Source organism: Dasypus novemcinctus, chromosome 13 (assembly GCF_030445035.2).
Source record: "Dasypus novemcinctus isolate mDasNov1 chromosome 13, mDasNov1.1.hap2, whole genome shotgun sequence".
Taxonomy (NCBI): Eukaryota; Metazoa; Chordata; class Mammalia; order Cingulata; family Dasypodidae; genus Dasypus; species Dasypus novemcinctus.
Window position 1 is genome coordinate 32204685 of NC_080685.1, and position 27540 is coordinate 32232224.

The following is a 27540-nucleotide window of genomic DNA, read 5'->3' on the forward strand; positions in this document are numbered from 1 at the left end:
AGCAGCTGCATGCAGAGGATGACGATTCACAGCTCTTTATTGGAGTCCAAAGAGGTGGGCCCAGCCTTCAAGGTAAAGGCACAGAAGAGGGGGAGAAGCTGCTCTCCCCAGGCTCAATACCAATAGACTTTTTTGTGTCTCCGGGTCTCCTGGATGCCCATTGCCTCCATTACTTCCTCCTCCAGTGTCTTTAGACGGGGCATATAGGTTTTTTCTAGAGCATCTTCTACTGATGTGTCTTTGGGGCCATCTGTTGGGCCAGAGGAAAGAAGGTGGGTGGGTGGGAGGACTGGCCAATTTTATTCTCTTTAATATCCCTTCCTCCCACTCCTACCTACCCAATCACTCCCTGTTCCCACCTTCCTGCCCCTCAATCAGCCTCACCAATCCATGTTTCAGGGACGATGCCATCAGCTCTGGGGAATTCCGGTTTGGGGATAATTCTTCCTGATCGCATGGAGACTCGTACCCGTTCTCCTGCCTCAGTGAACCTCCACTCCACCTCAGTGGGTTTCCTAGGGGAGAGGCGGGTTGAGCCTGGCCTGGGAGCTAGGGTCCCCTGTCACCCTCCTGTCCAAAAGTGGACTCAACAGTTGAGAACACCAAGGCCACCACCTTATTTCTCTGCTACCTTTCTGTTGGGGTTACCCATGGGGAGGAGGAATCATGCCCATGAGTTAGTCCCTCCCAATTCCCAAAGCATCTAACCCACCATCTTACCTGCTCTGATACGATCTGATCTCCACACCCCCTCCATTCCCACTGGGAAAATGGGCTGCTGTGATCAACACATAGGTGGACTCAGAGGGAAGGAAGCCCTCTGACCAGAGTCCTGTGTACTTGCCTGTCCACAGGATCCACGAGTTTGACCTGGCGGTAGAGCAGGGGGGCTTCACTAGGGATCATGGTTCCCCGGTAATCGCTGGTCTTGCCAATGTAGCGGTAATGCTGTCCAAGAGATGGAATGTCAGAAACCTTGGGAGGGGAAGGGGGCTTGCCCACTGCCACTCAGAGCTTAAGCCCAAATTGAAAAGCAGGATGCTCAGTCATACCAGCATCCCCCAGCCAGTCTCCTGCCCTATCCGCAGCCGCCCCCCAACCCCCTGCCCCGGGCTGCTCTTAATGGAGAGGGACAGATGGGCCAGGCTTCCTGAGCATCCTTCCTCCGCATCACTTACTGTGTTCAGCCCCTCCAGGACGACCCAGTTTCGCTGTCGTATAACCTGAACCACTTTACCCTGCTTCCCAGCATCCTTCCCTTCTAGGATCTCGACCTATGAGAAGACACAAGACTCAGGAAGGGGGACTCTTGCCCAGGAGCACTTCCACCGTGCTATGCACTCCCACCCCTATCCCACCCCCATCTGAGGTGCTCACCGTGTCCCCACAGAACAGATGCCAGTCTTCATCAGAAATGGGTTCTACAACCACCGGGCGCCGTCTGGTCCCTGGAGGGTTCCTCCTCTTGTCTGCCAGGGAGCCTGGGCGGCTCATCCCATACCGGTAGTGGGGGGGCAGACTGACCTTGGACACCAAGGCCAGCAGCGCAGAGAGACGCATGGCTGGAGGCCGTTGGAAATCCCTTCACCAGTGAAAGACTCGGAAACCTCACTAGTTAGCTCTAGGGTAGATGGACAGAAAAAAGGAGCAAAAGAAGCAAGAGAAGGAACTTAAAAAAAAAAAAAGTTCATAGCAACTTTATTATTATAAAAAACTGGAAGCAATCCAAATGTACAGCTAGTGAATGGATAACTTGTGTGGCAGAAGGAACATTTTTTGTTTATTTGGCATCATTTATAATCATTTACCAGCTGATATTTGAGGGTGAATCAGCTTATCTTTTTTAAAAAAAATTTTTATTGAAGTTTACCATTCATACATGAACACACATAAACAGCAAGTATATAGTAAAGACTGTGAACTTACAAAATAAACATACATAACATCACACAGGGGTCTCATAAATCACCCCTCCACCAACTCTTTGTATTGGTGTGAAACATTTGTTACAAACTATGCAAGAGCATTGTCAAAATATTACTACTAGTTATGTTCCTTATCTTACATTTGGTGTATTTTTCCCCCAACCCATACTATTTTTTTTAAAGTATATTTTTGTTACAGATATTGTGAACTTAAAAAACAATCATACAGATGTGTAGATTTCCCATACAACTCCACACCCTGGTGGAACATTTGCTATAGATTATGAGATAATATCATCAGGCTATTACCACCAATCATGGTCCATAGCATACAGTTGGCACACTTTTCCATACATCTCCATTATCAACACAGTACAGCTTGGCATTGATATAAGAATATTATAGTATTGCTGTTAACCACAGTCTATAGGTAACACCAATTGTAGTTTCCCCATGTTTCTCCATATTCTCATCACCCTGCAACAGTGATCTACATCTGCTCTAGCTCACAGAAGGACTCTCTTGTATTTGTACCCTTAGCCACAATTCTCAACTGCCTCTGGGTTCACTGTGTTATTCAGTCCCTAGATTATTCTTTAGCTTTCTTTCTACTGACATTTACTTCCCCAGACTACCTTTTTCAGTCACAATTCCATTTATAAACCTGTTACTACTCACTATAATGTGTTACTATCAACTCTATCCATCTCCACACTTTTACAGTCAAGTTAATTAAAACTTCTACACATATATCTGACTTCAAAGTCCAAAAGTCCAAAAAGTTCATTGATGCCACGGACCATGTTATCTAGCTCACCTCTGAGTACAGCAGACCTCAGGAGGGCTTGGGACATGATAGGTACTGGACAAACAGCCATTAAATAAATGAGGATCAGTAGGATAGGATGAAAACAGGTAAGGGAATAAAACACTGGCCTAGGACTGTAAGGTAGGCAGTTTTATGGTAAAACAAAGAAACAGGTAGCAGAGATAAAAACCCAGAGTTAAAACGTCCCTACCCAACTTCTAATTCCTACCCTCGGACAGGAAATGATCACTCCTCCCTAAAAAGAGCTTCTTTTCTAAATGAAGAAGACCCAGGGCCTGACTAGGATTACTAGGTCCTAAATTTCCCAACTAGGTATGTGCCCAAATTTGGGCAAGGGATGAAATTAATGGGCTGGTAAGTGAACTGAGGGCAAAAATTAATAAGTGCTTCAGACTTCAGGGAAGATGGAGGACTAGAAAAACACGGGACTCTCTTCCCCTCCAGAAAAATAGCTAGAGGACAGTGTGAAACAGCCTAGAGAAAAGATCTAAGTTTAGGATACCAGGGGAAGGCTGGACACTGTGCAGAGGAAAGAGGGACAAAAGAGGGTAATCACGAAGGCTGAACTGTGAGTTGAAACCAGTGGCTGCTGCTGCCGGCACCCAACTCCACACTAAAGACACTAGAATACTCAGGCTTCTGGACCTGCAGCTACAGAAGGGGATCCAGGGATCTACCACCCCAGGAACAGAGAGGGAGGGACACAGCCTAAGGCTGACTTAGCTTCTAACCCACAAATTTGTTCTGCTGTGTCCCAGGAGCCCTTCCAAGACAGGTGGGGCTTTGCCTTTATTTACCTTGGGAGCCAGCATGGTACTAAAGATATGTGACTCTCCCAATCTCCTTCTCTGCTAACAAGGACTGATGGCTAGGACTCAGAGGGGAGTGGAAATATTTCCTAGCTGGGAAAAGGAGGGGGCTGACAGAGAAGGCTGAAGAACTATCTCAGAGAAAGTTTGAATTACAGACAGGAGGTTCTATCACATTGACCCCCCTCTGAGTTGCAAATACACTCAGCATACTGAACGCAGAGCTGCCAAAGAGCTCCATCTGCTGGCAGACTAAGGAAGTGCACATGGGAAAATTAAAAATAAGAGAGGCTTATCCCAGCTTTTATAGCTTCCCTCCCCAAGGCCCTAGGAAGTGGTTCTGCAACCAATTACTGCGTCCAGAGCTCGGTTTTGAGCAACTAGCGGGGGCAAACCTAAGAATCCAGGTCAAGCCAAGAATCAGTGATAACACACAGCCTTCTGTCACTAAATTCCTACAAAAGAGAAAGAAATTGAGCATCTGAGTAAACTACGTCCTAATCAGATGGTTAGACATCAGCAAAAAATTACAAGCCATACTAAGAAAATAGAAGACATGGCCCAAGGAAAGGAATATATCAAAACCCTAGAAAAGACACAGGATTTGAGAGAACTAATCAGCAAGAAGTGCACAAAATTCTAAAATCAAATTAATGAAAGATAATATGGTTAAAAAGATAAATGACATGAAGAAGACACTAAGTGAGTGCAAAGAATCATTTGTAATCCTGGACAGAAAAGTATCTGAGCTCATGGAAATGAAAGACACAATAGGTGAGATCAAAAACACATTAGAGGGAAGTGGATTTGGCTTAAATGATAGAGCATCTGCCGACCCGTGTGGTGAGCTGGCCCATGCGCGGTGCTGATGTGCACAAAGAGTGCTGTGCTATGCGGGAGTGTCCCCCGCATAGGGGAGCCCCATGTGTAAGGAGTGTGCCCCTGCAAGGAGAGCCGCCCCACATGAAAAAGCACAGCCAGCCCAAGAGTGGTGCTGAACACATGGAGAGCAGATGCAGCAAAAAGGGACATAGATTCCCAGTGCTGATGACAAGAATGCAAGCGGACATAGAAGAACACACAGCGAATGGACACAAAGAGCAGACTACGGCGTGGGGGGGGCAAAAGGGGAGAGAAAAAAAATTTTTTAATAAATAAATCTTTAAAAAAAACACCACACATTAGAGAGAAGCAGATGTGGCTCAAGTGAATGGGCTCAATTCTACCATATGCGAGGTCCAGGATTCGATTCCTGGGGCCTCCTGGTGAAGGTAAGCTGGCCCATGCACATTGCTGGCCCATGCAGCAAGTAGCCCAAGCTGAGAGCTGGCACAGCAAGATGATGCAACAAAAAGAGATACAGAGGAGAGACAATAAGTGACACAGCAGACCAGGGAGCTGAGGTGGTGCAAGAGATTGATTGAGCACCTCTCTCCCACTCCTCAAAGTCTCAGGATCGGTTCCCGGTGCCACCTAAAGAGAAACAAGCAGACACAAAAGAATGCACAGTGAATGGACACAGAGAGCAGACAGTGGGGATGGGGAGATAAATAAATCTTTAAAAAAAACACAACACATTAGAGGCACACAACCTCAGACTTGAAATGACAGAAGAAAAAATAAGTGATACAAAAGACAGAACAGCTGAAATTGAAGAGAGAAAAGAATGGGAAAAATTGAGCAGGGGCTTAGAAAGTTGAATGACAGCATGAAACACAACAACATACATGTCATGGGAATTCCAGGAGAAGAGAAGGAAAAGGGGCAGAAAATTTGAGGAAATAATAGCTGAATATTTCCCAACTCTAACAAAAGAAATGAACATATATGTCCAAGAAGCACACCACACCTCAATCAGAATAAATTCAAATAGACCTATCCCAAGACACAGACTACTCAGAATGTCAAATGTCAAAGATAAACTGAAAATTCTCAGAGCAGCAAGGGAGAAGCAAACCATCACTTACAAGGTACACCCAGTATATTAGTCAGCCAAAGGGGTGCTGATGCAAAAATACCAGAAATTGGTAACTAAAGGCTATTTATTTGGAGTAGGAGCTTACAGATACAAGGCCATAAAGCATAAGTTATTTCCTGCACCAAAGTCTATTTTCATGTGTTAGAGCAAGATGGCTGCCGACATCTGAGAGGGTTCAGGCTTCCTGGGTTCCTCCCTTTCTGGGGCTTGCTTCTCTTTCCTCTGTGTGCTTACTTCTTGGGACTCCAGCTTAAGGCTTCAGCATCAAACCCCAATATCAAAACTCCAACATCAAAAACCCTCAATTCTGACCTTTGCCATGCCTTTTATCTGCAAGTCCCTATCCACCAAGGGGTGGGTACTCAATGCCCTACTGACACAAGATCAGTATATCCAATATAATCGCATATGCCCAGAGGAAAAGACCAGTTCACAAACATAATCAAATATTTCTTTTTGGAATTCATCAATATCAAACTGCTATACACAGTAAAACCTAATGCAGATTTCTCAAAAAAAAAAAAAAACCAAAACCTAATGAAGATTTCTCTTCAGAAATCATGAAGGTGAAAAGAAGTGATGATACAATTAGGATACTGAAAGAGAAAAACCTCAAGCTGAGAATTCTTTAGCAAATACGAAGGTGAGTATAAAATATTCACAAACAAACAGAAACTAAGAGAGTCTGCAAAAAAAAAAAATCTACCTTTGCAGTAAATGTTAAAGGAAACCTTAGAATCTGAAATTTAAAAAACAGGAGAGAGAGGCTTAGAGGAGAGTATAGAATAAAGAATAGCAGAAAAGATAATCAAAAGAGTAATAAGACAGACGAAAATACGATATGGCATATGAAAACCAAAGAATAAATTGGTGGAAGTAAATAGTGCATTTACAGTAACATCATTGAATGTGAATGGATTAAACTCCCCAATCAAAAGATACAGGCTGACAGAAGAGATTAAAAAACATGAGCCATTCATACGCTTTTTACCTGAAACCAACCTTAGACCCAGGGATACAAAACGGCTGAAAGTGAAAGGTTGGAAAAAAATACTCCATGCAAATAGTAACCAAAAAAGAGCAGGGGTAGCTATAGTACTGTCAGACAAAACAGACTTTAAATGCAAAAAAGTTATAAGAGATACAGAAGGCCAATTGTATATTAATAAAAGGGACAATCTACCAGGAAGATATAGAAGGAAATACATGAGACAAACTCTGGGAAAACTGAAGAGAGTAAAAGACATCTCTACAATAATCATTGGAGACTTCAACTCCACAGACAGTTGTTACAACAACTAGGCAAAAGATCCACAAGGGAATAGAGAATTTGAATAATGTGATAAACGAACTAGACCTAACAGATATGTACAGAATACTGCATCCAAACTCAGCAGGTTATACAGTCTCTTCAAGTGCCCATGCATCTTTCTCCAGAATAGACCACATGTTAAGGCACAGTGCAGCTCTCAATAAATATAAAAAGATTGAAATTATACAGAGCACCTTCTCAGATCATAATGGAATGAAACTGGAGGGAAGTGGATGCGGCTCAACTGATAGAGCATCTGCCTAACATATTGGAGGTCCAGGGTTCAAACCCAGGGCCTCCTGACCCATGTGGTGAGCTGGCCCATATGCAGTTGTTTTTTTTTTTTAAAGATTTATTTTTATTTATTTAATTCCCCTCCCCTTTCCCGGTTGTCTGTTTTCTGTGTCTTTTTGCTGCGTCTTGCTTCTTTGTCCGCTTCTGTTGTCCTCAGCGTCGTCAGCGGCACGGGAAGTGTGGGTGGCGCCATTCCTCGGCAGGCTGCTCCCTCCTTCGCGCTGGGCGGCTCTCCTCATGGGCACACTCCTTGCGCGTGGGGCTCCCCTACGCGGGGGACACCCCTGTGTGGCAGGGCACTCCTTGCTCGCATCAGCACTGCGCATGGGCCAGCTCCACACGGGTCAAGGAGGCCCGGGGCTTGAACCGCGGACCTCGCATGTGGTAGACGGATGCCCTAACCACTGGGCCAAAGTCCGTTTCCCCCATATGCAGTTTTGATGCACGTAAGGAGTGCCATTCCACACAGGGGTGTCCTCTGTGTAGGGGATTCCCACACACAAGGAGCGTGCCCTGCAAGGAGAGCTGCCCCGTGCAAGAAAAGCGTAGCCTGCCCAGGTGTGGCGCCATACACATGGAGAGCTGATGCAGCAAAGATGATGCAACAAAAAGAGACAAAAAGATTCCTGGTGCCGCTGACAAGAATCCAAGCGGACACAGAAGAACACACAGTGAATGAACACAGAGAGTAGACCGCAGGGAAGAGGGGGGAAGGGAAGAGAAATAAAAAATTAAAGAACTCTTTAACGACAAAAAAAAAAGAAACTCGAAATCAATAACAGGCAGGAAAAACATAAATTCACAAATATGTGAAGGCTGAACAACATACTCCTAAATAATCAGTGGGTCAAAGAAGAAATTGCAGGGAAACGAATTTGGCCCAATGGATAGGGCATCCACCTACCACATGGGAGGTCCAAGGCTCAAACCCAGGGCCTCCTGACCTGTGCGATAAGCTGGCCTACGCGCAGTGCTGATGCATGCAAGGAGGGCCCTGCCACGCAGGGGTGTCCGCCACGCAAGGGTCCCCCGCGTAGAGGAGCCCCACGTGCAAGGAGTGCGCCCCGTAAGGAGAGCCGCCCAGCGTGAAAAAAGTGCAACCTGCCCAGGAATGGGGCCGCACACTCAAAGAGCTGACCCAGCAATATGACTCAACAAAAAGAGACATGATTCCGGGTGCTGCTGACAGGAATACAAGCGGACACGGAAGAACACACAGAGAATGGACAGAGGGTATATGGGGTGGGGGCGGGGATGGGGAGAGAAAAAAAGAAACTGCAAGTAAAATCAGTAAATGTATTACGACAAATGAAAACATGAACAAAATGAGTCAAAACTTATGAAATACAGCAAAGGAAGTCTTGGAGGGAAATTTATAGCCCTAAATGCTATATTAAAAAGAAGAAAGAGCTAAACTCAAAGATTTAACTGAACAACTAGAGAAACTAGAAGAACAGCAAACCAAAGCAAGCAGAAGGAAAGAAATCTAGCTAAAGATTAAGCAGAAATAAATGAAATTGAGAGCAAAAAAACAATAGAGAAAATTAACAACACCAAAAGCTGGTTCTTTGAGAAGATCAATAAAATTGACAAACCCTTAGCTAGACTAACAGAGAGAAGATGCAAATAAATACAATCAGAAATGAAAGGGATGAAGTTACATCTGACCCCAAAGAAATTAAAAGAATCATAAGAGGATATAATGAGAAACTGTATGCCAACAAACTAGACAACTAAAGGAAATGGACAATTCCTAGAAATGCACAAACAGGGCGGCGGACTTGGCCCAGTGGTTAGGGCGTCCATCTACCATATGGGAGGTCCGCGGTTCAAACCCTGGGCTTCCTTGACCCATGTGCAGCTGGCCCATGCGCAGTGCTGATGCTCACAAGGAGTGCCCTGCCACGCAGGGTTGCCCCTCCCTAGGGGAGCCCCATCCTCAAGGAGTGTGCCCCGTAAGGAGAGCCGCACAGCACAAAATACAGTGCAGCCTGCCCAGGAATGGTGCCGCACACACAGAGAGCTGGCACACAAGATGATGCAACAAAAAAACACAGACTCCCGTGCCACTGACAACAACAGAAGCGGACAAAGAAGACACAGCAAATAGACACAGAGAACAGACAACGGGGGGGAGGGGAGAGAAATAAATAAATAAATCTTTAAAAAAAAAAAAAGAAAAGAAAAGAAAGAAATGCACAAACAACCTATACTGACACTAAAAGAAATACAGGAATTTAACAAACCAATCACATTTAAAGAGACTGAACCTCATCAACAATCTCCCAGTAATGAAAAGTCCAGATGACTACACAGGTAAATTCTAATAAGCATTTCAAAAAGAATTAACACCAATTCTGTATAAACTCTTCCAAAAAATTGAAAAGGAGGGAAAATTACCCAACACATTTTATGAAGTGGATATCACCTGAATACCAAAGCCAGATAAAGACATTACAAGAAAATAAAATTACAGATCAATCTCCCTAATGAACATAGATGTAAAAATTCTCATCAAAATACTTGCGAATTGAACCCAACAGCATATCAAAAGACTTATACATCACGACCAAGTGGGATTTATTCCTGGTATGCAAGCCTGGTTCAACATAAGAAAATCAATCAATGTAATATACCACATTAACAAATTGAAGGGAAAAAACTACATGATAATCTCAATGGAAGCAGAAAAGGCATTTGACAAAATCTAGCATTCTTTTTTGATAAAAACACTTCAAAAGATAAGAATAGAAGGAAAATTCCTCAATATGATAAAAGGCATATATGAAAAACCTACAGCCAACATTGTACTCAATGGGGAAAGGTTGAAAGTTTTCCCTCTAAGATCGAAAACAACACTAGGATGCCCAATGTCAATATTGTACTAGAAGTTCTAGCTAGGGCAATTACATAAGGAAAAAAAATTAAAGGCATCCAAATAGGAAAAGAGGAAGTAGAACTCTCACTGTTTGCGGATGACATGATCTTGTACTTGGAAAATTCTGAAGTATCCATGAAAATGCTACTTGAGCTAATAAATGAGTTCAGCAAAGTGTAGGATACAAGATCAACATGCAAAAATCAGTAATGTTTTTGTACACTAGTGCTGAACAATCTGAGGAGGAAATCGGTGGGAAATTCCATTTACAATAGCAACAAAAAGATTCAAATACCTAGGAATTAATTTAACCAAGGAAGTACAGGACTTATATGCAGAAAACTATAAAACAACGCTAAAAGAAATTTTAAAAGACTTAAACAAGTGGAAAGACATTCCGTGCTCATGTTTGGAAGAATAAATATCGTTGACGATGTCAATCTTACCCAAACTGATTTATAGATTCAATGCAATACCAATCAAAATTCCAAGAGCATATTTTACAGAATTAGAAAAAGCAATTATCAAATTCATTTGGAAGAGACAGTGCACCCAAATAGCTAAAAGCATTCTAAAAAAGAAGAGCCACATGGGAGGAATTTCACTGCCTGACACTGAAACATATTAAAAAGCTACAGAGGTCAAAACAGGATAGTGGGGAAGAGGACTTGGTCCAGTAGTTAGGGCGTCCATCTACCACATGGGAGGTCCACGGTTCAAACCCCGGGCCTCCTTGACCCGTGTGGAGCTGGCCCATGTGCAGTGCTGATGTGCTCAAGGAGTGCCGTGCCACGCAGGGGTATCCCCCGCGTAGGGGAACCCCATGCATAAGGAGTGTGCCCCGTAAGGAGAGCTGCCCAGTGCAAAAGAAAGTGCAGCCTGCCCAGGAATGGCACCACCCACACGGAGAGCTGAAGCAGCAAAATGACACAACAAAAAAAGAAACACAGATTCCTGTACCAGTGACAACAACAGAAGTGGACAAAGAAAAACACACAGCAAATAGACACAGAGAACAGACAACAGGGGCGGGGGTGGGGGGAAGGGGAGAGAAATAAATAACTAAATAAATCTTAAAAAAAACAAACAAACAGGATGGTACTGGCATATTGACACATTGATTAGTGGAACAGAACTGATAATACAGAAATAAACCCTCACCTATACAGTCAACTGGTTTTTGACAAACCTACCAAATTAATGTTAAGGGGACTAAACAGTCTCCTCAACAAATGGTGCTAGGAGAATTGGGTATCTACAACCAAAAGAATGAAAAAGGACCCCTATCTCACTCCCTATACAAGAATCAACTCAAAATGGATCAAAGACCTAAATATAAATGCCAGGATCATAAAACTACTAGAAGAAAAGGTAGGGAAAGATCTTCAAGACCTTGTAATAGGTGGTGCTTTCTTGGACTTTACATCCAAAGTATGTGCAAATAGATAAATGGGACCTCCTCAAAATTAAACACTTGTGCACCTCACAGGGCTTTGTCAAAACGATGGAAAGCCAGCCAACTCAAAGGGAGAAAATATTTGGAAATCACATATCTGATATCACATATCAGGATATATAAAGAGTTATTACAACTCAACAATAAAAAGAAAAGCGACCCAATTAAAAAATGGTCATAAGACTTGAATAGACATTTGTCCAAAGAAGAAATACAAATGGCAAAAAACACATGAAGAAATGCTCAACATCACTAATGATTAGGGAAATGCAAATCAAAACTACAATGAGATATCATTTCATATCTATCAGAATGGCCACTATTAAAAAGACAGAGAACTACAAGTGTTGGAGAGGATGTGGAGAGATAGGAACACTTATTCACTGTTGGTGGGAATGCAGAATGGTACAGCCACTAAGGAGAACTGTTTGTCAGTTCCTAAAGAAATTGCCACTTGCCACATGACCCTGCAATACCACTATTGGGTATATACCCAGAAGAACTGAGAGCAGTGACATGAACAGACATCTGCATACCGATGTTCATAGCGGCATCATTCACAATTGCCAAAAAGCTGGAAACAACCCAGGTGTCCGTTACCTGAAGAACGGATAAACAAACTGTGGTATATTCACACAAAGGAATATTACGTAGCTGTAAGAAGAAATGAAGTTGTAAAGCATATGACAACATGGATGAACCTGGAGGACATCATGTTGAGCGAAGCAAGCCAGACAGAAAAGGAAAAATATTGTATGATTGTGCTACTATGAATAAAATATATTGTGTAACATGTTGTTTGACTAAAAAAAAAAAAAAAGTATGCATATCCAGTATATTTAATTGAGAAATGGATGTTTTTATTTAACTGTTTTTAGTTTTTAGTTTATATTTTCAGTTATTAAATGTACAAAATAAAGTTTAAAAAAAAAGTGCTTCAATTTACTGAGCACTTGCTACCTTTCAGTGCCATGCTAAGTGCTTTTGTGTATCATCCTACTTAAACCTTAAGAAAAACCCATGAAAAAGGTAACTAGGGGGAAGCGGTGTGGCTCAACTGCTTGAGCATCTGCCTACCATATGGAGGATCCAGGGTTCGATACCCAGGGCCTCCTGACCAGTGTGGTGAGCTGGCCCATGCTCAGTGCTACTGTGCCATGCAGGGGTGCCCCATGCACAAGGAGTACACCCCACAAGGAGAGCCACCCCATGTGAAAAAAGCACAGCCCGCCTAGGAGTGGTGCCACACACATGGAGAGCTGACATAGCAAGATGATGCAACAACAACAAAAAAAGCGACAGTTTCCCAGTGCCACGTGACAAGAATGCAAGCGGACACAGAAGAACACACAGCAAATGGACACAGAGTAGACAATGGGGGGAAGGAGAGAGAAATAAATAAATCTTTTTTAAAAAAAAGTAACTAGGAAGAAGATATGGCTCAAGCAATTGGGCTCCTGTCTACCATATGGGAGGCTCTGGGTTCAATTCCTGGGGCCTCCTGGTGAAGACAAGCTGGCCTGCACTGGAAAGAGCTGGTGCAGCAAGATGACGTAACAAAGGGAGATGCAGAGGAGAGACAGTGAGAGATGCAGCTGACCAAGGAGATGAGGTGGTTTCAGCAACTGAGTGCCTCTCTCCCACCCTGGAGGTCCCAGGATCAGTTCCTGGTGCCTCTTAACAAGAAAGACAAGAAGGGCAAGCAGACATGGAAAGAAGGCACAGCGAACGGACAGCAAGCACACACTAGGGCAGGGGGCAGGGATAAAAAAAAGTGTAAGATTAAAAAAAAATTGGTACTACTAATCTTGTTTTTTAGGTAAAAATGAAGTCTAACTTCAAAGTAGAAATAAAGTGTACTGTAACGGTATAAAAAGCTCTTGACTGACAGATAACCTAGGTTCTAGGCCCTGCTCTGCCATCATCTTACTGTGTGACCCTAGGCAACTTACATAACTTCTGAGCTTAGTTTCATCATCCATAAACCTTTATAGGTTGTTGGAGTCATTTAAATGATTTTTAAATACTCATTAACAAAGCAAGGTACAATATAATGTGAATAGTATTATCCTTTGTGGATAATTAAAAAAAGATATATTACCATATGACCTGACAATTATACTCCTAAGTTATACCTCAAAGAATTTAAAGCAGGGGCTCAGATATTTATATACCAATGTTCATACCAGTATTAGTCACAACAGCCAAAAGGTGGATGCAACCCAAGTGTCCATCGACAGATGAGTGGATAGAAAAAATTTGGTATACCCATACTATGGAATATTATGCAGCCATAAAAAGGAAAGAAGTTCTGATATATGCCACAACATGGATGAACCTTGAAAATCTCACGTTGAATGAAATAAGCCAGACACAAAAGGAGAAATATTGTATGATCTCACTTACATGATAAAATACCTAGACTAAGGAAATATATAGATACAGAAAGTAGATTACAGGTTACCAGGGGCTAGGGGAAGAGGGATGGTAGGTTATTACTTAATGGATACAGAACTCCTGTTTGGGGTGATGAAATTAATATCACTGAATTGGGAGTGGATGTGGGCCAAGCAATTCAGCACCCCCCCCCCACATGGGAGGTCCTGGGTTGGGTTTCCCATGCCTCCTGAAAAAAAAAAAACAACAAGCAAAACAAAGGAAAAAACCAACTCAGGGGAGCAGATGTGGCTTAGTGGTTGAGTGCCAGCTTCCCACATATGAGGTCCAGGGCTCAATGCCCAGTCCCTGGTATGGGAAAAAAAGAAAAAAGAAAGAAAGAGGATTGTACAATTAAAGAAAGAAAAAAAAGAAAGGATTGTACAATTAAAGTGGTTAAAATGGAAATTTTGCGTTGTATATATGTTACTACAACAAAAGTTTTGAAAAACTAAGTTAAACTAAAGAGAAGCATAGATCTTTTGACACAGGTATAAAAATTTTGAGGATTTCAACAAGAAATAACTAGCTGTATTTGCTTTCAGGGAGAGGAACTGTTTGGGAGGGTTGTTGCTTCCAGCTAGTTTCTTCCCATAACATTTGCATTTTCTAACCATGCACATTTTTCTTAATAATATCAACTGAGTTTATCTGAACAGTGAGCTATTTGGTCGTTTTCTTCTTTATATTTCTCACAGGGGGAAAAAAAAAAGGCCCAATATTATTTTCAATTAATGCCGGTTGAATGTACCTCAGTTTTCTCATTCAGATTCGACAAATGTTGCCAAGCACCACTATGACAGATCTAGTGCTGGCAAGTTCACTATTACTGACATTTTTCTTCCCAGGTGCAAATATCCTAAGACCCGTTTTATAGACAAGGAAGACCGAGGCCGAGAGCTGGAGTGACTTGCCCTAGTTCAATATGGCAGGGTCAACCTTAAGGTCCAAACCTCCTTCGTGACTGCTGCAAGAAGTCTCTTAAGCTCGGTCATTCTAAGTCTGAGGCTCTGGAAGATCCCAGAAGCCAGCACGCCCCTCGGTCTTCCCTTCCTTTCCCCCCACATCCTGGAGAGGCTGGAGCCCCTTCCGCAGTGAGGCTTTCACCGCGTGCTCTGGAGGTGCTGTGCGAGGTACTCGGGTCGTACGCCTGACCCTTCCCGCCCCGGCTCCAAGGCCTTCCCCGCCCGCCCCATGCCGGGTGCGGACCCACATCCCGCACATCGACAGACCCTCTTAGTCTTCAACACACACCCACTGCCAGCTTCTGGTTAAGGGCCACCTGGGAGAGCGATTGGGCCAGGGCCAGGGCCAAGGAAGGTCCTCCCTGCACCCGCCTCCCGGACGGGCCCCAGGACTGCACTACCGCAGGGCAGCGCGGGTCTCACCTCCGCTTGTCGCCGCGCCGCTCGTCCCGGTTCTGTCACCTCTACACGTGGGCCGCCAGCCCCGCCCGCCCCCAGCCCTTGGCTTTCTGGGAAGTGTAGTCTAACTGCAGAGCGGGCACCCAACAGCGAACTTGGTCTCTCTGCATGCTGGGAGCTGTAGTCCGCCGCTAGGAAGCGAGCTGGAAACCGGAAATTTGGCTGAGGGGGTGGGTAGGAAATGAAGGAAACGTAAGAACACTGGTGAAGCACGTCGGGGGTTGAAGGCCAACCAGGCTGGGCTGCCGCGCCTCGTGCGTTTCTGCGCATGCTCTGCGTGGAGGCGGCTGAGGAGCGTAGTTCAGGAGGGATGGCTCCATTTTCTAGGTGGTTGTGGCCTCCTATTCGGGGGAGCGGGCCCGTTTACAGGCAAGACCGCTGCTAATTTCCCGTCCTTTTCTGCTGGAGTGGACCAGGACAGATTCCAAAACTGAAGTAGGTCTTCTAGAGGAGGGAATGAAATGCGGACCAAACTAGTCGATCTAGTCCCAAAATGTCAGATATGGAAAGAAACATTATCTGATCCAGCTGTCCCATTTAACTGATGAAAAGGAGGAGGCCAAGAAAAGGAAACAGACTCGCCCCGAGTCACACAAGCAATTAGTGGCAGACTCAGAACCAGAGTTCAGAGCGCCATTCCCTCCTTCTCCCCCCCCAATCTGGCAGATGTCCCCCACAGGAGCGAGGAGAAAGGGTTATCTCTTTTCTTTGGTCTGCCCTTGGGGTCATTGTTGCTTCTACAACTAGCTCAAACATCCCCACTTCCATGCCATCACCGGCTGGCATCCCCCATAGTTCAGACTCTTGTGACCTTTTAAAAAATGTTTTTAAAGTTGCTCCTGGAGGAACTTGCGTTAAACAATGGCTGGGCAGGAGAGATGTAATGAATGGTGTGGTTTATTCTGGAACTCTCTTCATCTAGAACTTTGGATTTCTAAGTACCCCCTACCTCAATCTGAGGTGATCTACAAATCATTTTCATTTTCTTTCCCCACTCCCCCTCTTCAGTTAACCAATATACCCCCAAAGAATCAGTCAGAATCCAAGATAGTAATCAACGGGTTTTATTTTCCTAGAACTGAAATCATCTACGGTTCTCAGAACTAAACTTCCAAAGCTACAGTCAGCAATTTTTCATCAGAGCCCATGGGAGAGGGGCAAGGGTGAAAGAGACAAGAGACTGAAGAGAGGCATAGAGAGACCACTAGGAAGAGGCTGGGAGAGGGCACTTATTTCCCTCTGTCCTCTCAGTAGGATACAAATCAGATCTGGTGACAATACTGAGGGGATCAGGTAGGGGTATATGGATGGGAAATGACACCAGAAGGTACACCACAGCCCCAGGTACAAAAAGAAAGTCACCAAGTCCCAAACAGAAGGGGAGCCTCCCAGTGCACCTCAGAAATGGGGGCAACAGTGGGGCAGACAGGAGCAGAGTAGGGCACACAAAAGGGGAAGGGGTCTTTAATTTTTTTTTTTTTGTAATTTTATTTTATTAAAAACATTTCCTAAAAAATGCGTTTTTCCTTTATGTCTGGGTGTTATTACATGACTGTAGGCTGGCCTTGAGTGCTGTGGGCAGAGGGAAAAGGATAGCTAGGGGTCTCCCCAGGACATCCCCATGCCTGGCCCCAGAGAGCTAAAGGGGTTCAGATGCTTCTTACCACTCCCACCCAAGCTGGATGAAGTCAGTCCTTCAGATCTCAGATTCTTGGCCCAGACACCTTGGAAGCCCCCAAATATTTTGATAAACTACAACTCCCAGAACTCCCAGGGTCAGCAAAAGGAAGAATGGGCATCCTCAATCATTAAGGGTTTATGGAAGGGAGCCCCTCCCCCACAAGCTGTCCCAATTTCCCTGAATCTAGGCAGCTGGGATGGTTGGTTGGAAGGTATGGGAGAGAGAAGAGCTCTCGAAGATGCCACCCTCCTTCCACCAGCCCCGCCCCCACAGCAACTGGAGAATTGTCCTTCCCAGGCCCTGGGAAGTACATCCTGCTGTTTATCCTATCCCTTCCACGCCTACCCGACTCCAACCCAGAGGTCCAGAATGCCTAGAGGAGGGAGAGAGGGGTGCCAGCAGATGGAAAAGCTGGTCCAAGCCCCAAGAGAAGCCCTGGAAAACAGCTCCAGGCTCCCTCTAATCCCAGGGAGTAGAGGACATGGCCCTGACTCAAATCATAGGGGTGTGAGAACATGGAGCTGAAGGCCAGGTGGCCTGCCCCAACCAGGTCAATTTCCAGGGGCCAGGCTTGGAGAGGGGAGAGTGGGTGGAAAAGGAGAGCAGGTTGGGGTGGGGAAGGGGTTCCCAGTTTGCAGGCCATGGCCAGTTTCCCCAGTAGCACCCAGACAGCAGCAGGAACGGGGCGGGGGCTCCTCTTGAAACATTGGTGGCTACAGGCTGCAGGGGAGGGTTGGAGGGGAGAAGGTTAATGGTGTGGCCTTGACCTGGCCACGCCCCAGCCAGTGCCGGTTTCCTGGGAGAGCCCACCCTGCCTCCCAAGAGGCTGACCCACTGCAGGCTGGCCTCCTCCTCTCCATAGGTGGCCGGGCCCACCCAGCCCAGCTGCCAAGCAGGCAGGGGGCTCACGTACCTTTCATGATCTCTGACACCTGAGGCCTCAGCATCTTCCTTGGTAGCCTCTTCCTCCTCGTCATCATCCTCCTCTTCCTGAGGAGGTCCCCGGCCAGAGCCAGGCTCGGAGGGGGTACTGTTCTTCTCCACCTCCACAGGGATGGGTCTCTCACCCTCCAAGGTGGCTGCCTCCTTCTCCTCCCTTTCAGGGTCCTCAGCCTCCTTGGGACGTTTGGGGGAATCCTGGGTAGGAATGGCAAGAGATGAGGTGGACTGAAGCTGGAGAGGGAGGGATGCCAGCCACCTACCTGCACCTCCCACGTCTACTCCTCTCCTCCAAGGCTTCTTCTTCCTGGGCTGATACCCACAATCCCTCCCCAGCCCTCCAATGTCTTCCTCCGTGTCCCATTTTCTCCTCAGGTAGGGATTCCCCAAGATTAGGGGCTGTGTCTGCCTCACAGCTGGGGACTCCCTGAGGTAACAACCGCCTCTCTTCTCTGCTTAGGTGGTCTCTGAGGCAGAGCTCTGCTGTTGTAGGGATGCTCCAGACCCCATGTAGGGGCACCTACCTCCAGCAGGTCCCCTGCTCTCCTCTTCAGCGCCCCCTTCTCATTTTTCTCCTTGGTTGGCTCATCGATGACCAGCTTGCCCTCCTCATCACTGCTGCCCTCTGCATTCCCCTTCTTATCACCATCACCTTCTGTGGCCTCGGCCTCAGGCTCTTCCATGCAGCTTTTTTTCTGGGAAGACTGCAGCGGAGAAGGCAGGGGCTGAGTGGCACCAGTGGCTGCTGTGCTGGGTCCCCTCCCCAGACCCCTCCCTCGGCCACTCACTCCTTCCTTTTCCCACCTCGCCCCCGCCCCCACCCAGGCGCCCAGTCTCACAAGTGATTTGAGACCCACCTCTGTCGGATTAGCCCCGGGGCAAACCCACTGGCCGGGCAGGCAGGGCTCTGTGCAGGAGGGGGGAGGGCTGGAGCAGGAGGCAAAACCTCGGGTCAACTTCTCCCAAAGGGAGCTGGGACCCTTTCCCCGCCAACCCCCGCCCCCCACCCTCCCGCCTGGTCCTGCCCGGCTCACGAGCGCCTTCTCCTGGAGGCCTTTGTGGAAAGGGTTAGGGCTACGCTGCATACTCAGACTGGGCCCAACAAAGGCCTGTCCCCACTTACCTCTTCCCCCCAGGTCGCTGTCTAATAGTTTCCCCAAACCTCAACCACACCGTACAACCCTCAACCCGCTTTCAGGAAGATCCCCTCCCCACCGCCGCAAGATTAGCTCCTATCCTGAAAGCCCTGCTGTTTCTGAGCCTCAGTTTTTGAAGAATAAGCATCCTCTGTAGGCCTTGGACTCTCACAGTCCATGGCCAGGCCTGCTTTCCGGGGGGCGGGGGGCAGATGGAAGCTCACCTGGTAGCCGGAAGCCTTGACGGTAGGGTTGTTCTCAATCTCCCATAGCCCCTCGCTGAACCCTTTCCTCTTGTTGGGTTTGCCAAACTTCTCCTTGGACTCCTCATAAGGGAAGAGGTCTTTGGGGCCCAGGAATGCCCTGATGAGAGATGGGAGACTGACTGTGCTCTCTAGCGCCTCACTGCCTCTGAGCAGGAGCGTCCTCCCAGAACAGCCCGGCAGGGAAGGGGCACCAGCACCACCTCTCCCCCCAAAGGGGTCCTCCCATTGTCCTCCCCACCAAGACCCCACCTGCCCCTCACTCACGTCTCATGGGTCCCAAAAAAAAAGACTTGGTATTTGTTGGCTGTTGATTTCACTGCAGCTTCAGGCATCTCATCAATCTGAGGATAGGATGAGAGAAGTGAGCATGAACAGGTATCTAAGGTCAGGAATTTGGAGTGGGGTTGTGACTCCTGTATAAAATCAGACTGGGAGGGACCCAAGAGGCCACCAAAAGTGGGTTCTGAACTGTTTTTAGCAGTGGAACCTTTGTTCAAATGAAGTCAGACATGAAAATCCAAATCAAAACTTAGAAAGCACCACCTCTCCTTCACAAACCAAGTGGTATCCATTCTGCTTCCCAATGTGTCCAGAACCTGTCCACAAAATTCCATGCCACCTCTGGCCTGGACTAAGATCACAGCCTCTATACCTCTTAGTCTCCATCCTTGTCCCACTACAACTGCTCTCCAAGTTGTGGGCAGAGTGGTCCTTTCAAAACGTTACTCTGAGTCTTTCACCCTCTTGCTTGAAAGCTTCCAATGGCTTTCCATGCCTCCCAGGTCCTGTTTGCCTTTTCTCCACAATGTCAGGGTCTGAATCCCAACCCTGCCATGGATATTTGTATGACTGCTGGCAACTTAACCTCTCTGCCTCACTTTCCTCGTGGAGAAAATCACAGTGCTTACATTCATAGGGCTGTGAAGATGAAAAGACCGTGGGCTGGCATGGAATGAGTCCTGTATGTGTGGTAGCTGTCATCACCCTTAACCAGTGCCCGGCCCTCAGTGCTCTCTGCTCTGGCTGCACTGACCTTCCAGTTTCTCACACTCACTGGCCCCAGCTGCTCATGAATCTTTGAAACAGATGAGAGCAGAATGCTCTAACAAGTGGAACGGTGAGGGCAAGGCACTGCCTGTTCCACAACCCCCTTCAGTAGTACCCTTTTAAAGGCTTCTGGGGAACACCCTGAAATCCACTTCTGCAGTCAAACTCTCTCATTTTACCAATGAGGAAACTGAGGCCCTGAAAGGAAAATGATTTGCCCAAGGTAACTGGGCAAGTTAATGAGGTCAGGTCTCAGGCCTAGATCTCCTGACTTGATCCCCTGCCCCAGACTCTCCTGGGGGTGCAAGGAGTGCTGTGGTAAGAGAGGGTGAGAGGCGCAGAGATTTGAGGCCAGGGAAATGGAGGAAGCAGAGGCAGTGGCCCAGAGAGCTTCTCCCAGATCAGGCCCTGGGAGCCCAGAGCCAAGCTGAACTGGGGGTGGGGGTGAGGGAGACTACAACTCCCAGCAACCCTTGCAGCAGCCCTAGTGGCCAGGCTTCCCGCCGGACAGAAGCCAGGTGGCCATGTTGACTGGGGCCCCAGGCGCAGACAGGAGAGAGACGGGCAGGCTAAAGCAGTGATTAACACGTAACACACACAGACCACGGGGACAGAGCGCCTGACTAGGAGCCTGGGGAGATAGGGAGGCTGGGTGGATGGGAACGAGATGAGACACACCCAGGAGAGAAGGTAGGGGTCCTGGGCACGAATCTGAGGGGCATCTTGTCCCAGACATGGAGTCTTTGGGCTCCTGGGCTCACCCTCCCCCCCTGGCCCTGTGGCCTCTGGGGGCAGAGGTCCAGCCCCTCCCCCCAGGAAGGCCTGGCACAAACTAACCCTCCTCACCACCAGGAGACACTGGGGTGTGAGCAGGGGGTGGAAAGGCATGCTGTTCCCCCCACAAACATGATCCCCATCACCATGACAACCCAACCCCGCCCCCAGGGCCACTCAGCAACCAGGAATGCGACCGCCCCTCCCCCCTCCCTCCAGATTGAGGAGGAGGGGATACTAGCACACACACCCCACCCCCAAGCCTGGAGTCTGGCACCTGGGTCCCCGGCTGCTGCGCTAGAAACCACAGCCAGGGCTGGAGGGCCCAGGCCCTACTCAGGAAGCCAGACCTGGGGCGGGGGCGGAGCGACCAGTCCTGGGCCAGGACACCTGGGTCCTGTTACCAGCTAGCCTCCCACCTCCCTCTCAGGGGGGAGCAAAAAACAAAATGAGCGCCTCTAGGGCTTAGCGATCCCAGGAGACAGGCAAACAACAATAATAGCCAAAGCCCTTCCCTAAGGCCTCGCCTTCTGGGTGGATTTTGGTGCACCAGGAACTTGGGGTAGGGTGCTAGGGAATCTAAGGGTTTGAGGCTCAGCAAGGACCTTTGATCCCTAGACATTCAGTGCCCAGGGCTGAGCCAGGGGCTTAATATGTTCACAGTAAATGTGCAAAGAAAGGGGAGAAATTGAGGCTCAGGAAAAGGGGATTGGAAGAGCAAAGGGTCAGAAATGAGGATAGAGCTTCTCTCAAGAACGGGGACACTGAAAGCAGCTTCTTTGCAACTTCACATGGAAAACAGGTTCAGAGAGGGGTAGCCACACAGGGGACCCAGGAGGCTACCAGCTGTTCAACCCCAGGGGTGGGAGAGAAACAAAGGAACGGATGCGAATTAAAAATAGAAGGAACAAGACACACCAGATATACCCGCCCTGCTGACTTCTAGCCAAATAAAGGGTGGGTCTACAGGGAAGAGGGAGGACAGGGGCCTGGGCAGAGGGGCATCTGACCCAAAAGGGTCACTACATCCCCCCTGCCTCACCATACTGTAGGCACTTGTGGAGGAAGGGCCAAGGGAGATGGACTCTTTCACTTAATGGAATTCCCACTCCGCTCCCCAAAAAAGGCGAGGGGGTCTCTTCTGTAGTGGGACCTCCAACCCTCCAGCTATAAAGGAAGTCTTTTCTTGCACCTGGAAGTGAAGGGTGGTTCTTCCTAGACGTAGAGGATATGTAGTCTCAGGGGACGTCTGTACCCCCAATACAGGCATATATCTCCCAGGCGGTGCCTTTATATCCAGGCTGTGACTCAGAACGAGTGAGTCAAGGCTAAGTGGGTCAGGGCGGGGCCAGATGAGCGCTGGGGACCCCATGGCATCCCCTCAGCTGGTTAAAAGGGAGTGGGCTCTGCTACCTCTCAGCCATTCCAGGGGTCCAAGAACACTGCTTCTCCTCTCAGGCCTGAGCCCACCTTCACTCCTGGCTCTTCGCATTTACCTGGCTCCATCAGACAGGCCTGAGCACATGAAACCCTCATCCTCAGGAGTCCACGGGCAACCCTTTGAGGTCTGAAGATGAGTAGGAAGTTTCCTGGTGAGGAGTGAGGGGGGAGAACTGGATACTGCTTCCCCAGCCTCAAACCAAAATCCAGGCCTGGGATCACCTGCCCAAGGCTTGGGAAGGCAGAGGGGAAAAGCTAAACTCACCCTGGCTCCTGGCCAGGGACCTGACCACCACACCCAGGGCCGAGGCCCAACCTGACCCAGGAACCGGAAAATCTGGGGCATTAGACAGTTGGGGCCGGGAAAGTGTGGCAAGCCCAAGAGGCAGAAAAGAGAAGGAGGGAGGTGGTGCCTGGATGTGGGGGAGGGAGGGAGGGAGGCCCTGTGGCTGCTCAGGTTTTCTGGGATTGTGAAACAGGAAGCAGAAAAAAGGAGGAAGGAACCTGGGGGAAAAAAATCCCTGAGTCTTGGAGGTTAACTGTTAAGTGCTTGGAGATCCCCCAGGAAGTTAGGGTGGGGAAGAGGGAAAGCAGAAGGATAATATGGAGTCACACCATCCTTCCAAGCAGGTCCTGCCTACCACATGGCCCCTGTGGCTGGGCTCTCCAAGCACCGGGCCATTCTAATCTCTCCCAGTCACCCATCCTCCCTAGCAGCAGGGGCTGAGGAAGGAAAGGTCCATATTACATGGAGCAGTGAAACATCCATCCCAAGAAGGGTCCAGCCCCTCAGGTTCTGCTGTTCTAGGGGCTAAGAGAGCACCAAGGAATGGTGAAGACACCTATCCTTCTGAGGTTCAAGGGGGAATGGATCTGCAAGGTCCAAGGCCTGGGGTATACCTCTCCTCGCCCGTTCCCAATTGTCACACACAAGAGCAAGCAAAGGGTGGGGTGCTATCTCTTTGGAATCCAGTCTGATCTCCCTTCTCCAACCCTAACTTTATCTGAAAGGTTCAGGCCTCAACAGAAGAGACTCTGCCTTGCCTGTCCCACTCTTCTGTCCTGGAGGCCCAGGGGGGGAAGAAAGAAAAGAAATGGATGGCCCTACCCTCACTCCAAAGCCCACTTGACAAGGGCTAATATGGACCCTTCTGTTCCCTTAACCCCCTTTTTCCGCTTCCCCGATCCAGAAGAGGTTCCCTGCAACCCATATTCCAGCTAATGGCCCCTTCCCCAGGGTCTAGGCACCCTCTGGACTTTGCCCTACCCTGAGGTGGAAGGAACAGTAGAGACCAGGGTTCACTTCTTGCCCTGCTCACCAGGGCCTTGGCATCTGGGCCAAGAAACCGGTTGGCTCAAAGGTGATGGTAAACTACGCGGGTGTTCACACGCCACATAAATACATGCACACACACAGCAGTCTCTGACTCCTTCCTCACACGGCCCCCCAACCCCAGCCACGGAGAGACCCGGGAAGCTGGGAGAGTTCAGCTTTTCTGCGGACTTGACTCCCATTCCTTAGGCCACCCTTACTTAATTCACCTGAAAGCTTCAGGGAACAAGGGGCAAGGCATGTGGGCTTATACACACTCCTCTGGGTTTTTTCAGAGTGGTCCCACTGCTGGCTGGACACCCTGAACTGGACCGAGGGGAGCCTGGAGCACTTCCTGAGCTCAGAGCAAGGGTCCTGCCAAATGAACAGATACAGACTCAGTATGAGAAGAGCAACCCAAAGCCACAGGCAGCCCTTCTGCACTTCACCCCTCCCCCCTCCACTCTGTCCTTGGATTTCACTCTACCGGAGTCCTACACTCTAGGGGCCTGAGTCATTCCGGCACCCAAAACCAAAGGGCCCTTTACACCAACTTTGAAATAGGTAGCCAAAGGCACTGCCCTTTGTGACACCCCCATCTTCCCCCAACCCCCACTGGCAACCTCCCAAACTCCTCACTTAATCTGTCTTAGTCCTTGGGGGAAACACGAGGAACACACGAGCTTGGCTTTTGGGCCCCACCCTCCCACCTGGCGAGGTGCTGGGGAGGCTGGGGGGAGGGGCAAAGCCCCCATACTGGCGAGCCGGATCAACCACATGGCAAAGGCTGGGCAGTTCTGGCGGGAGATGCTCCTATGGGGAGGCAATCCACCTCCCCCCACCCCCGCCAAGAGGCAGTCTAGACCCGACTTCCCAACCCCACAGAGATCCTGCCACCCTCAGTTCCAAATATGAGCTGGCAGCATATGGAGTAATATATTTGTGGGGTTGAGGAATGAAGGGTTGTGACGGATCATTTCCGAGCCAGACAGACCACCTCTTACACCGCCCCCAACCATTTTTCGACCCTCCCAACTTCCGACCTCTTCCAGACTCCCCAAACCAAAGTTTTCTATACGCGAACTCCACCTCTACCTATCCCACTTTGGGCTAAGATCCTTCCGAATCATTTCACCCAGGCAGAGGAGAGAACGAATTGGGGACAATTAATGGGGAAACTGGGGGTCTCTAGGGGGGGTTTCATAGAGGGTGGGCGGCGGAGCTTGGGGGGGTTAGGGGGAGGAGTTACTCAACTGGCTCAAACCCAAGCTGCGCGCCCGAAACCGCCTGGAGAATGGGGGCTGGGGGCGGAACTGAGCACGCGGGGCACGGGGCCCGGGGCCGGGAAGTGACCGGCGCCCTCGGATCCCCACGCTGCGTACACGCTTCTAGGCGCGGACGCCGTACGCGCCAGGTGGTGCCCCCTCCCCATTATATAACCAGTGGGTGGGCTCCAAGGAGATAGGAAAGAGTCCGGGACCCAGACGTCCCCTGCCCCCACCCCCACTGCCACCCCTCGGCGCAAAGGAGCGCTAGTGCCCGCCGGGGTGTTATGCAACCTAAGCCCGGTGGGGGACGGGGGGCGGCGGGCCGTACTGCTCACCCGGGCTGGCCAGTGTGGGTAGCCCTTCATCTTGGCGAACACCAGGTCTCCGCATTTGTACTCCTTCTGCCGGTTGGATCGCGACATGGCGGGGCTCCGGGCGCCCCGGGCTCCGCGCCGGGCCGGGAAGCGCGAGCCCAAGTTTGCGCGTGCGGCGGTGGCGCCGCCGCTCCGCTCCGGCCCTCGCGCGGCCCCCGCCTCGATGGTGGCCCCCGGCTGGAGCTCCGCCGCTGCCACGGCGTCTCCGCCCGCGCGCCGCACGGACGGGGCGGGCGCAGATCAGGGGCGACGCTCCGGCGCGGTGGATGCGAGCTCGTGCAGTTGTTTGTGTTTGAAATTCAATTGCTCCCTCCTCTGCGCGAGGCCTCTTCCTCCACCCCCCGCCCTGTCCCCACTCCTCGGTTCTCCTCCCTCCTCCCTTTCCCACACCTCCTCCTCCCGCCCCCCCTCGCGCTCCCTCCCGCCGCGGTTCGATGCGCGCAGCTTGCTGACGCCCTGTGCCTGTCCCAGCCCGCTGCCCAACCTGGAGTCGCCTGGCGGCAGGCGGCGAAACAGACCCGAGGAGCAGATCGCCGAGCACGCCGAGCAGGCTTTGTGTGCCCGCTGTCGGTGGGTGCGCGCCCGCCCGCCCGGGAGGAGCTGGCGCCCGGCTGGACGGAGCGGCCCCCGCCCCTCCCACGGCCCGGCCGGGCGCTCACAGCCGCAGTCCGAGCGCAGTCAGGGGTCGACGCCTTAGCGCAGTGTCTCCCCGTCCTCTATTCCATCCCAGTCCACGAATATTTGCTGGGCGCCTGGGGCGAGGGGTGGGCACGGCCGCCGCTGCGCGCGCTGAGGTGCGCCTTGGGCCTCAGCATGCTTGCAGTCTGTGGGATCGCCCCGGAAACGTCGGGGCTCAGTGCCCTGCGTCGGCCTTTGTGCGAAAGGAAAGGCTTTAGTTTGGTGGCCAGAAGCTGTCCGAAGGGTTGTGGCCACTTTTCCCGGTTTTCTATGTTGCTTGCCTGGCAAAAGAGACTTGGGCTCTGCTACCTACTTAAGTCCGTATAGATGAGCTCCGTACCATACCCAGAAATCCCAAACCTTCAGTTAATCCTGAAGTGGAGCCGGATACTAGCTCTCTTTGGGGGATGGGTGGGAGGAATCTGGGAAAGCGTCACAAACGCGGTGACTTTGAGCAGGACTTTAAAGAATGAGTATGATTTTGCCAAACTCTGAGAAATTACATTTTGGCTTAGGTTTTATGCTAAGAAGTTATGGAACCAAAACTTGAACTCTGTCTCTTCCCATTAAGCCAGTCTGTTGCACTCAAATCTTTATTTTGCTGCATCTGTATTGGTCTTAGCTTTGCTCAAATTCCAGATCCCTTAGAAAGAAGACATTTGGATAATATCCAGATCCTTAAAGTTTTGCAACAAAATATTCTACATTTGAATGATTAATATGGATTTTTTCTGCCTGCGAATTTCCTGATCTTATTTCAAAGCATTTGCAAAGTCTCCCTACAAGAAAATGCAGTAGGTAGCCAGAGGCCCAGTCCACATCCCACCCTGCTGTTCACCAGTCATGAGAACTTGGACGACCCCCTGAACTTTTCTGGGTCTCAATTTTCTCAACTGTAAAATGGGGTTATGTTACTGCCCTGCCAATATCAGAGGGTTGCTGAGGCATGGAATGGCTGCTTAGCGTTAGGGCCTGCAGGTGTTACCTACAGTCCTACACCAGTTTGTTGCCCTTGTGCCCGTGGCACTGCATTTCTCAAGTCTTGCCTTTATAACAGTGTGGGTTCAGCATAAGTCCCCCTTGTGATATGAGTCCCTCTGGATGTGATATGAGTCCCTCCGGACCCATCCACAGGTATTGGCACAGTGAGGCCCTCCGCAAGGTCCTGTTGCAATAAAGGAGCCATGGACTGGCCTCAGCCAGGGGCTTGTCGATTTGTTTCAATAGCAAATCCAAACTTGTTGCAACAGAGCAACTAGATTCCAGTGTGAAATGCAGTCAGTG

General features: G+C 49.1%; 2 protein-coding genes across 6 annotated transcripts; both read right to left on the reverse strand.

The window, feature by feature from the left end:
* Positions 1 to 19: 19 nt before the first annotated feature.
* Positions 20 to 15405, reverse strand: MRPL24 (mitochondrial ribosomal protein L24). 3 transcript variants are annotated; one of them, XM_004480585.5, is made up of 6 exons: positions 15306 to 15405; positions 1378 to 1621; positions 1179 to 1274; positions 845 to 948; positions 385 to 515; positions 20 to 250 (listed from the first exon to the last, which is right to left on the reverse strand). In XM_004480585.5, the coding sequence occupies exons 2-6, from the start codon at positions 1558 to 1560 to the stop codon at positions 114 to 116; spliced, it is 651 nt and encodes a 216-aa protein (XP_004480642.1). In that variant the 5' UTR covers positions 1561 to 1621; positions 15306 to 15405; the 3' UTR covers positions 20 to 113. The 3 variants fall into 3 exon arrangements, with proteins under 3 accessions (XP_004480642.1, XP_071063589.1, XP_004480643.1); XM_071207488.1 differs by lacking the exon at positions 15306 to 15405 and adding an exon at positions 15200 to 15299; XM_004480586.2 differs by lacking the exon at positions 15306 to 15405 and adding an exon at positions 15172 to 15299.
* Positions 15406 to 16384: 979 nt separating this feature from the next.
* HDGF (heparin binding growth factor) lies at positions 16385 to 25934 on the reverse strand. Of its 3 annotated transcripts, XM_058309896.2 has the most exons (7): positions 25540 to 25611; positions 19628 to 19704; positions 19322 to 19460; positions 18819 to 18888; positions 18486 to 18665; positions 17936 to 18159; positions 16385 to 17742 (listed from the first exon to the last, which is right to left on the reverse strand). In XM_058309896.2, the coding sequence occupies exons 2-7, from the start codon at positions 19632 to 19634 to the stop codon at positions 17736 to 17738; spliced, it is 627 nt and encodes a 208-aa protein (XP_058165879.1). In that variant the 5' UTR covers positions 19635 to 19704; positions 25540 to 25611; the 3' UTR covers positions 16385 to 17735. The 3 variants fall into 3 exon arrangements, with proteins under 3 accessions (XP_058165879.1, XP_012375953.1, XP_071063588.1); XM_012520499.4 differs by lacking the exon at positions 18819 to 18888 and having other exon boundaries at positions 25540 to 25934; XM_071207487.1 differs by lacking the exons at positions 18819 to 18888; positions 25540 to 25611 and adding an exon at positions 22681 to 22990.
* Positions 25935 to 27540: the final 1606 nt, after the last annotated feature.

Excerpts from the sequence above, each read along its gene's own strand:
- HDGF (XM_012520499.4), bottom strand. The coding sequence starts at position 25,626 with ATGTCGCGATCCAACCGGCAGAAGGAGTACAAATGCGGAGACCTGGTG. Across the intron at positions 19,461-19,627 it reads TTTTTTGGGACCCATGAGAC|GGCATTCCTGGGCCCCAAAG; the intron begins GTGAGTGAGGGG and ends ATCTCTCATCAG. Across the intron at positions 18,160-18,485 it reads GAGCAGGGGACCTGCTGGAG|GATTCCCCCAAACGTCCCAA; the intron begins GTAGGTGCCCCT and ends ATTCCTACCCAG.
- MRPL24 (XM_004480585.5), bottom strand. The coding sequence starts at position 1,560 with ATGCGTCTCTCTGCGCTGCTGGCCTTGGTGTCCAAGGTCAGTCTGCCC. Across the intron at positions 1,275-1,377 it reads ATCTGTTCTGTGGGGACACG|GTCGAGATCCTAGAAGGGAA; the intron begins GTGAGCACCTCA and ends GTCTTCTCATAG. Across the intron at positions 949-1,178 it reads TCCTGGAGGGGCTGAACACA|CATTACCGCTACATTGGCAA; the intron begins GTAAGTGATGCG and ends TCTCTTGGACAG.